The 11,479-nt window shown below is 34.5% G+C and overlaps 1 protein-coding gene across 3 annotated transcripts; it reads left to right on the top strand.

Moving 5' to 3' along the window:
- Nucleotides 1-725: 725 nt before the first annotated feature.
- On the top strand, nucleotides 726-4,922 carry LOC149533111 (pentatricopeptide repeat-containing protein At2g03880, mitochondrial-like). 3 transcript variants are annotated; one of them, XM_089805136.1, is made up of 2 exons: nucleotides 726-3,851; nucleotides 3,943-4,114. In XM_089805136.1, exons 1-2 carry the CDS (start codon nucleotides 1,299-1,301, stop codon nucleotides 3,961-3,963), a joined length of 2,574 nt encoding a protein of 857 aa, XP_089661262.1. In that variant the 5' UTR covers nucleotides 726-1,298; the 3' UTR covers nucleotides 3,964-4,114. The 3 variants fall into 3 exon arrangements, with proteins under 3 accessions (XP_089661262.1, XP_089661260.1, XP_089661261.1); XM_089805134.1 differs by adding an exon at nucleotides 4,555-4,922 and having other exon boundaries at nucleotides 728-4,336; XM_089805135.1 differs by having other exon boundaries at nucleotides 742-838; nucleotides 935-4,409.
- Nucleotides 4,923-11,479: the final 6,557 nt, after the last annotated feature.

The raw sequence follows: 11,479 nt of genomic DNA, 5'->3' as shown, positions 1-11,479 counted from the left end.
AGAGCTCTTGTTATTAACTTGTGCAAACTGATTTATAGAAGATTTCATAGGTCACTTATGAACTTTGTACCCCTCTTTCTTACATGCTTCCTAACACTATTACCTACTTGTATCACATTATTTAAATTATTCTCTTTCACCCTATTATTGAAGTAGTATACAATGTCCAACTTTCTATAGCTATAATAGATAAATGAGAATGATTTTTTTTGGAAAAGATTTCGGACAAGATAAAAAACTCCTCAGAGTTTACCTTGCTGCAGGAAAGAAGCATCCCATAGGAAAAGAAATGTAGAGTTTTCAAGTGTTTTGTATAATGCCATTTGATAGATGGAAACAGTTTCATGTAAAGAGTTTTGGTTCAATTACCTGCTCAGTAATGTTTCCTTTAAAAAATTTAATCTATTAATCTTTAGCTACTGATATCGTCGTTCCTACTCTCTGTAAATCTGGCTTGTTCAAAATAAGAAATTAATATCTATCATGTTTTCTTAGACAAAGGCTAACTATCCTTATGCTCTAAGTGAATGATTTAATAGATATGTTTTCTCTTTCTTCTTGTAATGGATTAACCAATTTGATTGGCTGTTTAGTACCACATGACTGTAGTTGGGATCCAGATTGTCTAGATATTAAGTGATTCATGTATTAATCATAATTTCTTAAAAATTGAATGAAAACTCAAATTTATATATCACAAGTACATTTTTTAACTGAATCTATATTTTGCATCATGCCGTCTTGCGTTGAGAATGGCTTTTAAAGTGGTTTTCTGTTTTTCCAAATGGGCTCTGGTCTGGCAAAGACTTTTTGGGAAGACAGAGTACACTTTGTTTTAGTCAGTGCAATTAAAACCTTGATGAGATTTGTTTAATCATAAACTCTACAGGGTTGAAACATTGCTAAGCGATGCTCTGCCTTCGATTTTGAACAGGAAAACCTTATTCGGAGAAGGCGCATGGGGTTTCAGCATAGACACAGTTTGGCACAATTGCTGAAATTAGGTTTCTTGCTGTGGTGGGAATTGAAGGTAAAGACCGAGATAGATAAACTACGTAGAAATCTAAAATATCTGATCTTATCCGAGTTTCATTTTAACGACTAAAATGCCCAGGTGAGAATCTCTTGCTTCATTTAATTTGAGAGGTCAGTGATACCTTTTGCACTAGCAATGTATTTGGCATGCTTTTGAACTACATCAACGATATCATTAGTTCCTGAGACTGTATAACACTCCCATTTTCCAACCTCCAATTACAATCATAAAATGCCATTGCTCGTCTCAATCTCACAGCATTATGTCGAAGGAGGCGCTGCTCCTTCTGCTACCTACACAAAATCCCCCGGGACAATATTCTACGTACTGTCAATTATTGCAAACGCGTGTTCTCGAGAACACGTTTTTACAAGGGAGGAAAATCCACTCTGTCATCACTCTCAGGCGATTTGCCTTTTCTACGCGCAAAACTTTTCTTAATAAGCTTATTTACGTGTATGCCAAGTGCGGAAGTTTGGAGGATGCTCGAAAAGTCTTTGACCACAGTAAAGAAAGGGAGAGCGTCTCGTGGAATACCATAATTGCGGCGTACAGAAGACAAGGGTATCCTCACGAGGCAGTCACCCTGTTTCACCAAATGCAACAAACAGGTTCCCAACCCGATCAGTTCACATTTGCCAGCGTACTCCCAGCTTGTGCCGAGCTAGGAGCTTTGGAACAGGGTATGGCCATACATAGAAGCGTAATGGAATCAGGAGTTTTGTCAGATATTACAGTTGGAAATGCTCTGGTAGACATGTATGCGAAGTGTGGAAACATAGACAAGGCACGTGAGTTGTTCGACAAAATGCCTCAAAGAGATATTATCTCATGGAATGCAATGATTGCAGGATATGTACAAAATGGATTTGTCGAGGAGGCCTTGGAAACTTTCAAGAAAATGAAGTTCGCTGGTGTTAACCTGAACTCCACAACCTTTGCCAGCATCCTCCCTGCCTGTGCCAAAATGGGGGCTTTGGAACTGGGTATGGGTATCCATCAAAGCATAAAGGATAGAGAAATTTTGTCAGATGTAGTAGTTGCCACGGCCCTGGTAGACATGTATGCAAAATGTGGACGCATAGACAAGGCGGAGGAACTGTTTGATAGAATGCCTCAGAGAAATGTGGTCTCATGGTCAGCAATGATTGCAGGATATGAACAAAATGGTTTTGTTGAGAAGGCTTTGGAAACTTTCAAACAAATGCAATTGGCAGGTGTAAAGCCAAATTTTACAACCCTTGGCAGCATCCTCCCCGCCTGTGCCAAAATGGGATCTTTGCAACAGGTTATAGACATCCATCAAAGCATTAAGGATAGAAGAATTTTATCGGATGTTGTAGTTGCTACCTCTCTGGTAAACATGTATGCAAAATGTAGAAGCATGGAAAAGGCACGTGAAATTTTTGACAGAATGCCTCAAAGAGATGTGATCTCATGGACTGCAATGATCTCTGGATATGCTCAAAATGAATTTGTTAAAAAGGCTTTAGAGACTTTTAAGAAAATGTTATTGGCAGGTGTAAAACCAGATTCTGCAACCTTTGCCACCATCCTCTCTGCTTGCGCTAAAATGCAAGCTATGGAACAGGGTATGGACATCCATCGGAGCATAATGGAAGGAGGATTTTTGTCAGATATTCTTGTTGGGAATTCTCTCATAGACATGTACACAAAATCTGGAAGCATTGAAAAGGCACGGCAGCTATTTGATGAAATGTCTGAAAGAGATGTCATTTCATGGAATGGAATGATTGCAGGATATGCACAAAGTGGATATGTTGAAAAGGCATTAGAAACTTTCAAGCAAATGCAATTTGCAGGTGTAAAACCAAATTCTGCAACCTTTTCTAGCATCCTCCCTTTATGTGCCAAAATAGGAGCTTTGGAACAGGGTATGGACATCCATCAAAGCATAATGGAAGGGGGATTTTTGTCAGATATTATGGTTGGAAATGCTTTGGTGGACATGTATGCAAAATGTGGAAAAGTAAACAAAGCATGTGCACTGTTTGATAGAATGCTTCAAAGAGATGTTATTTCATGGACTGCGATGATTGCGGGATTTGCACAAAATGGATATGTTGAAAAGGCTTTAGAAACTTTTAAGCAAATGCAACTGGGAGGTGTAAAGCCAAATTCCACAACCTTTGGTAGCACCCTCCCTGCCTGTGCCAAAATAGGAGCTTTGGAACAGGGTATGGACATCCATCAAAGCATAATAGTTGGGGGTTTCTTGTCAGACACTATGGTTGGAAATGCTCTGGTGGACATGTATGCAAAATGTGGAAGCATAGACAAGGCATGCAAACTGTTTGACATAATTTCTCAAAGAAATGTCATCTCATGGAATGCAATGATTTCAGGATATGCACAAAATGGATTTTGTGAGGATGCTCTTAAAACCTTTGAATCAATGAACCACTCTGGCACATATCCTGACATTGCAAGCTTTGCTTGTATTCTATATGCATGCAGTTATGCAGGTTGGGTGGATGAGGGCTGTACATACTTCAATCAGATGTGTAACCCTTTCTGCCTTACACCTACAATTGATCATTATGTGTGCATGGTTGACCTTCTTGCCCGTGCTGCCTATCTTGAGGAAGCCCTAATCTTTATCATTAAGATGTCATATAAACCTGTGGTGGTTGTTTGGATGTGTTTTCTGGGTGCCTGTAGATCACATATGAATATAGGATTAGGAGTATTCACAGCAATGCTTCTCTTTTATTTGGAGCCTAAAAATGCTGGGACTTATGTTCTTCTCTCAAACATCTATGCAGAATTGGGATGGTGGGGTGAGGTGCAAAAGGTAAGGAGATTGATGAAAGATGGAGGAATTCAAAAGATCCCTGGATGTAGTTGGATTGAAGTCGATAGAGTGATACATGTTTTTTGTGCAGGAGATAGATCCCATCCACTAACAGAGGAGATCTATGCAAGGCTGGAGAAATTGGCTTGGCAGATGAAGGCAGAAGGATACTTTCCAGATTCAAGATATTTACTTAATGATGTGGAAGAGGAGGAAAAAGAACTATTTCTCTGCCACCATAGTGAAAAGTTGGCAATTGCATTTGGTTTGTTAAACATGTCCCCTAGATCAACTATTAGGGTGATTAAGAACCTTCGAGTATGTGCTGATTGTCACACTGCAATAAAATTTATCTCTAATATTGTTGCAAGAGAAATCGTTTTGAGAGATGCAAATCGTTTTCATCATTTTAAACAGGGTCAATGTTCTTGCCAAGATTATTGGTGATGCTAATGAAGCAACCTGAAAATTAAGCTTGTACTATAGTAATGTTCAGCTTGATATACTTTACAATGTTTTATTTTAGAAAAGTGATAAAAACATGAACCATTTGCAGAATTTGGCAACATAGACTTGCTTTTATAAAATTAAATGCTTAGAGTGCAATGTATAGTACTGTTAAATACTGTGTTGGATTTCTGTAACTTTTATATTCAATTTTTAGGAAAGGTAAAAAAATAATTGAGAATATTTCGCATTGCAGGCTGTGCTGTTCGCTTTCATAAACTCAAATGCACAGAGTGCAACCTAGATTACTGTTACATACTCTGTTGGGGCTCCGCAAGCTTCATTTTCAATTTCTAAGAAAGAAAACAAATGAACTGTTTGGAGTATTCTGCAATGTAGACCATTCTATTGGCTTCATAAAATTAGATGCGTAGAGTGCAATCCAGATCTCTGTTATATATTTTGTTGGATATATGACCTAGTTACTGGGTTCATACCCACAGACCCTGAACCAGATTTGGGTACGCACCCAGCTTAGGTTCATTTCTGGGTACTTGCTGGGTACTTGATATGACTTATTCAAATATTTTTCAACTATCAATTAGCATTTAATATTTATCATTAGCATTTGTCATTGATCAATGATCAAATATCATATTATAATAGATGATTTGGATTTGCAATTCTGTATATTTCTCTTATTGTTTTGTATATGTAATGCATATATATACATATACACATATCTACCCATACCTGCACCCATCCCCAAACCTGAACTGGTAACTTAGGTATATGATAACTCAAATGCTTTATTAGTACCTGCCTATCTAGGCTGGGACTGATGTTTTCATCGTGCTTTTGCCAGCTAAATGTGCTCTACGCCATTATGGAAACCATATGCAACTGTTTTATTCTATGGTCTCTAACAATCTTATTATACAAATCAATTTTTGTCTAAGTTTTGTTAGAAATAATAATATTTTTTTGAATGTATTTAATTTGGGATATTCCAAGGACCCCTACATGTAGTTTGTCCTCTAGTCCACATGTGAGGACATGTCATTTACTTGTCCTCTTGTCCATGTGTGAGGACAACTCATTTTTGTAATTCCTTTTATAAAGGAAATTAGTTTATCCTCCTTAAGAGGATATTGACGCTTTGCACTCACTTATTATGAATGGTGGTATTCATAGAAATGGGAGTTACACATGCAATTCCTTTCTCATCTCTATAAAAGAGATGCCTCTCTCTCATTCTTCTCGGCACATCACATTGATGTTATTCTAATGTGCCAATGGCTCCAACTCTCTCTCCCCCTCTCTTTTCTACAGGCTTTGCCTTCATTCATAATATTACACAAGGGTTTCTTTTTGCTTTCCCCTTTCAAAATCTTTGTCTCCTCTTGTTGATTATTTGGTGCATGCTCTTGGAAATGGACTTATCTCACGGTAACATATCTTCTCACTTTTCTCACTTAGATTCTTTCATTTATATCTTTTCATTTAAACATTTCTTACACGTTTATTCTATTTTTCAATCGGCTGATGATATTTTTGCCAGTGGTTCTGGCTCTTTTCATTTAGGAAACAAACAAGAAATATAAGGAGCCAAATTTGTTAAGTTTCTTCACACTTGTACCTGTTCTCCCTTGTTGATAGATGGCATTGTGCAAAATGGTTCACGTGCCTTGTCTCTAGTAGCACAGGAAACTAGTAGCGGGAAGCCCCTCACATTTCTCTCCGAATGTGTTCATTGTGAACAAAAAAAGCATCAGCTGTGGAAATGTCGGTATTCATCTTGCTGATGGACTTTGTAGACCAATCTTATTCTTTTTATTATACAGTTTCTAACGGCACTTCAGTTTTTGGTTACATTTTAAACATTTGTTTAACTTTATTTCCTTTGATCCAAGAAAGTGAAAGAATATGTTTTTCAAATTTGCAAAATTTTCTGGAACTTGTGCTTAGTTGAGTAAAATTTCTCTCTCTCTCTCTCTCTCAATATATATAGATATATATCTAACTGTAATAAAACAATGACAAAGGATGACCTCTCTCTGCCTCTGGATGTAAATTATTCCTTGTATCCCTTCTTCAGAATACATTTCTCTTTAATCTTTTGATTTAGGTTTTGTGGTTTTTATTTTTGTTTTCTAAAGTTGGGTCTCTAGTGGTTTAATTACCTTGGAACAAATCTTGCTGAAAGAATCATTATCTGTACAGTTTTGGAGGTAGAGCTAAGCTAATATATTTGAGTTGCCTAAGAAATTTCCAATTGGTAGCAAGAAACAGACCCTATATGGGGTGTTTCACATTTTTTTAATTCTGCAACCTACCCACATCAGTGAATAGAAATGAAGAAGTTTCCCATTGTATTGTTTCAACATGCTCAGTCAATAGAAATAACTATAGATAATATAATATTATGTATAATAAATATTAACTATCAATCTTCAACATTGCGAACACTTTAATAGAATTATCTGTTTTAGATTAATTAGTGGGGTTTTATATTGTTCCAACACGAATTATGAGGATTTTTTTATAAGACACATATAATACAATTAATTTTGTGGATGTTGATATATCTGTCTCTGTAGGAGTGGGTGATACCATTGCAATTATGATCTCTCACTCATGCTGCTGCAGTGCTTCCATTGCTTGAACACCTCCTTCATAATGCACATGGCTTCCTCCATCATAGCCGCAGTCACAATTTCTTAGTCGTCCTCTTCTGATGTTCCCATCGCTTTAACATCTTATCATTCTTCGAATCTCCTCCTGCAAGGCTTGTTGCTCTATTGTCTGTAAATGCCATTAGCAGGTCTACCGCATGCTCTGTATGTTTCACCTCCTATATGCTCTTGTAGTGTATCTTCCATATTGCTACTATATCTCCTCTAATGTCACTTGTGATCCTATTACGATTATACCAAATACAGCCTCTCCAGAGTCCTAGGTTGAATAAAGGATTTTAAATGCTTGCTTGGTAACTAAGGTTTCGAATCCAATTTTGTAACAAAAATGTCCATATCAAGTACTGTTATTTGGATCAATGTGGTATGCAATTAAAATATTAAATATGTCGTAAGAAAGTGGATAGATGGCTTCCAATAACTTAACATTATTGTGGCTTTGTATATGTAGGCCCATTTTGTTTTTTTGTTTACTAGAACTGAGGGCAATCATCTGAAGAAAATTGAAACTTTGATATTTTTCTGCTTTTATAGAGTGCAAGCTAATATAAATCTGCGCAAGTCCAACAGTAAGAGGATGCCAAAAGTTGTTGGGAGTGTGCTATATCTTGCCTTGTCCAGAACTTAAGCTAACACCAATGCTAGCCAAATTGCTTCCTTGTCGTGCTTTCACCTTATGTGCTGAATGTTAATCCCAGTAGACTATTGTATAAGAGACTATTGGATTGTCATATCCCAGTACATATTATAATGAACTCTGTCGATTGCATTGACAATAATTTAGGATTCCCAAAATTTTGAGATACTAGATGCCTTTTGCTTTTGCAATAGAGAGACTCAATATTGGAGCATGGGCTTAAGCATAGTTATTAGTTGACAGATTTTTCTAATGTAGATACACAACATCAGTTTAAGGCTTGCGAGAGTGATGGGGGTTTACCATACTAAGGCTTATAAAGGCTTTAAACATATAACAAATATCCCATTTTTAATATCCCATTTCTAGCAAAAGGCTTTAAATGTAGAACAAATATTCCAATTAGCCAACTATTCCATTCCCTGCAAATGGCAGGGACTTCAGCTGCATAGCAGCTCTTGTTCAATTTGCGCAGCTCTTATTGAATTTGTTTTCACAAAGTCTACATAGAAGGAGTTGGAGAATGATGGAAATCAAAAGGTGAGGAACACTTCAATTAAATGGAAAATTGGTGGATCCAGAGCAAATGGGAGGGGAGCGCTCACAATTACCCCTGTTAATTGTAAAGATTTTTTTCCTAGATCGTTTCTATTAACCTTTGCCTATATTTAATGACTCTGAAAGCATGTTATACGTTCCAGGTATGCTATGAGATTGTGTTATGCATTTTGGATATGCTGTGTAATTTTATTTAAGTGCCTCTAGATCCTCTCATTTATGGTTGGATATGTCCAATGTTACTCGACATCCATTTGTTTGGCGAGACACCAAAAGATTTATGAGTTCACAATTGTTTTCTAATTTATTTTTATTTTTATTTAAAATAAAATGTTATATATACAATTATATATATATACTGTATTTATTTTATAATTATTACACTCGAATAATATGTGTATATGTAACAAATCAATTCACATTAATATTGTATTGTAATTGTAAGATCCATGGTACTATAAAATTATAAACTTTATAAATGGATACTAAAAAGAAGTTTACTTATTTGATACTAATAAGATGATAGTTTGAAGGAAGGTGGATGAGACAAGTGATAATAGGTTTAAAACAAGAGGAATTAAATAGTTAGGGTTTTAAGAATTTTATTATTAGAGAAGATATGGGAGACATCTACAAATTTTTTTTTAAATTAGTACAATTGTGTTCTTAATATGGTCAACTTTTAAAGTTATATGTGTGGTAAACTTCATAAATGTTAATTAAGATTAATTTTCATTTGGTGCAATAGAAATTGAATGGTTTTGTGTCAGTAGCATACCTAACAAATGTTAGTGAAGATTAAATTCCATATGTCACATCTAAGATATGTTTGGTGTCTTGAATCACAACATTAAGAATCTTGAATTTTTGTACGTGGTTTATGTCAATGTATTCAATTTGTAATATTCAAAGACTTGTAACACACGTGATTGATATGTGTTTGTATAGAAAGATAGAAAAAATGTTTCTATTAGAATAAGTATAGAATGATGAGCCTATTTCTTCCTCTAATGAATTTTTTTTTAAATAAGTTTATTGTCATAAAAAAAAACATTTGCAAATCATTATAAATCTTTGTAAGAGTACATTTAATATCTAAACAGGACAATAAAATATGTTATGAAGTACCTTCTATTGTTATATATAAGTTTAAATCACTTTATAGTGACAAGTAATAATATCAGTGCGTATCTAAATAGATCCCAAAGTGTATCTAAAATTATAAATGAGTCTTTCATGCAATAGTATGGGGAATTTGAATAGAAGCAAAATCATTATTTTTATTAATAAAAAATATATAAATAACCTAATAGATCAATATTGTATAGTGTAAATAGTAACTCCTTTATAATTTCACACTATTTTTGGGGCATTCTTTGAGAATGCCCCTTTCTAGGTCATTTTGAGGTCATCTAAGTTGTATCTCATCTGAATTGTTGTCATATGCTAATGTGGCAACTTAAACCTATGTTTTGGCATTACATACTCTATAATAACCTTTTTTTATGCCACCCTAAGTGGACTATGGAACCTAGTTCTCTAGCCCTTCCAAAAGGGGCCTAGATTTGAACTTGCACAAGTGATGGTTCTTGTCATTTGTGATCCTATCTTGATATCTCTATATGATTGTTGGAAGTCAACTTAAATTGACAAATAAGTTGAGAGCCTGATATACTTGGCACTCATATATCATTCAGAAATTTTAATTCAAATGTTACAAGTTACAATTCAATAATTCCCAATTCCATTGCAAGAAGTAGATTTGAGTACAAGGAGCATCATGCTACATCAACTCATCTTCTTCAAGTTTGGTTTCACGAAAAAATTATGTTATGTCTTGTCATGTTATTACATGAACATTTGGAGGACTTCTCTAAAGAGAATTGAAACATTTCAATCATGCTTTGGCTTCTACTTTACAAAGGCTAGGCTCTCTTTATCATCATCATAGCTTTTGTTGAGGTGGAAATACCAACAATTGATTTGACCTATGAAAACCCTTACATAACACAAAATTTTATCCTCTTTCATGTGTGCAAGTTGTAGATCCAACAACAAAAAGTTACAAAATTGTGTAGTATGTTGAGTCATATATTTCAATTCTTTGAATGATGAAAACCCATGGACAATACTAATAATCTCACTTGATTAAAATTATTAGGTTAAATTTTGGAGAGAAAGATATATGTATAAAGCATTCTAATTCAAAATTTAAAGCCTTAGGTGAGGAATACACCTCTAGATCTAGGGGAACTATCTTCGTAGATCAATACTTTCAATTATAGATTATATTGCCATGTTCCTATTTGCATTTTATTTCTATATTTGTAATTTTATCTTATATTCTTAATCTTATTTGTACTTGTATTTTATTTCTAGATCATATTCTTTATTTTTTTGTTTATGTTTTTTATCATTGATTTCCGTCATTTCATACCTTATCAAATCAAAACAATAAATATGCAGAAATTAACAAGAGTGTTTAGCTCTCCTTTAGTACTGAAGTTGAACCTTGTTGGTTGTTCTCCAATAAATGGTGGAAGTAGTGAATGGATACGATAGTAGTTTTCATCCATGGACAAAAGTTTTCATTTCTAATATTATATCTATGAAAGTGTTGTGTTTCTTTAAATAATAGGATATGTATGCCACCACAAAAATATTCTTGGGTTACAATGGGAGTGTGGTTCACATCTTTTCCCTAACATCTAAGAAGAAAAGTAAATTGGGACAAATGAAAGGTATGCCACCCAAAATTATATCACTTATATAAATAATTAACACATTTTCATGGTAATAAGAAAATAAAATGAAACATTATACACACACAAACACACACACACACACACACACACACACATATGTTTATGTATGTATGTATGTATGTATACATATACATACATATATATATCTACACACACACACACACACACACATATAGAGAGAGAGAGAGAGACCCGCTCTTAGGACTATGTTGGTAAGGGAGACATACTCCTAGGACTTTATTATGAAATGAGAGGGATAGAGATAAAGAGAGGTGGAAAAATACATATCTAGATAAACATATAGAAAGGGAGAGAAGGAGAGGAAAATAGGAAAAATAAAGAAAAAGGATGTGTGCTTTCATACTAAAAAGGTATATAAATATATGTGATGTATCAAATGTTAAAATACAATCATAATGTGGGTAACAATGATGGGTAGGATAATTAAAAGGGAATTCAAATCTAAGATAATAGAAAAATATTTAACCAAAAAAAGTTAGTCATGTAAGTAATTTAAAATATAAT

Source organism: Cupressus sempervirens, chromosome 10 (genome assembly GCF_028749045.1).
Source record: "Cupressus sempervirens isolate cs-2001-9-10 chromosome 10, ASM2874904v1, whole genome shotgun sequence".
Lineage (NCBI taxonomy): Eukaryota > Viridiplantae > Streptophyta > Pinopsida > Cupressales > Cupressaceae > Cupressus > Cupressus sempervirens.
The sequence above is the reverse complement of the archived record's forward strand: the minus strand, read 5'-3'. Positions and strand labels throughout refer to the sequence as shown.

Excerpts from the sequence above, each read along its gene's own strand:
- LOC149533111 (XM_089805134.1), top strand. The coding sequence starts at position 1,299 with ATGTCGAAGGAGGCGCTGCTCCTTCTGCTACCTACACAAAATCCCCCG.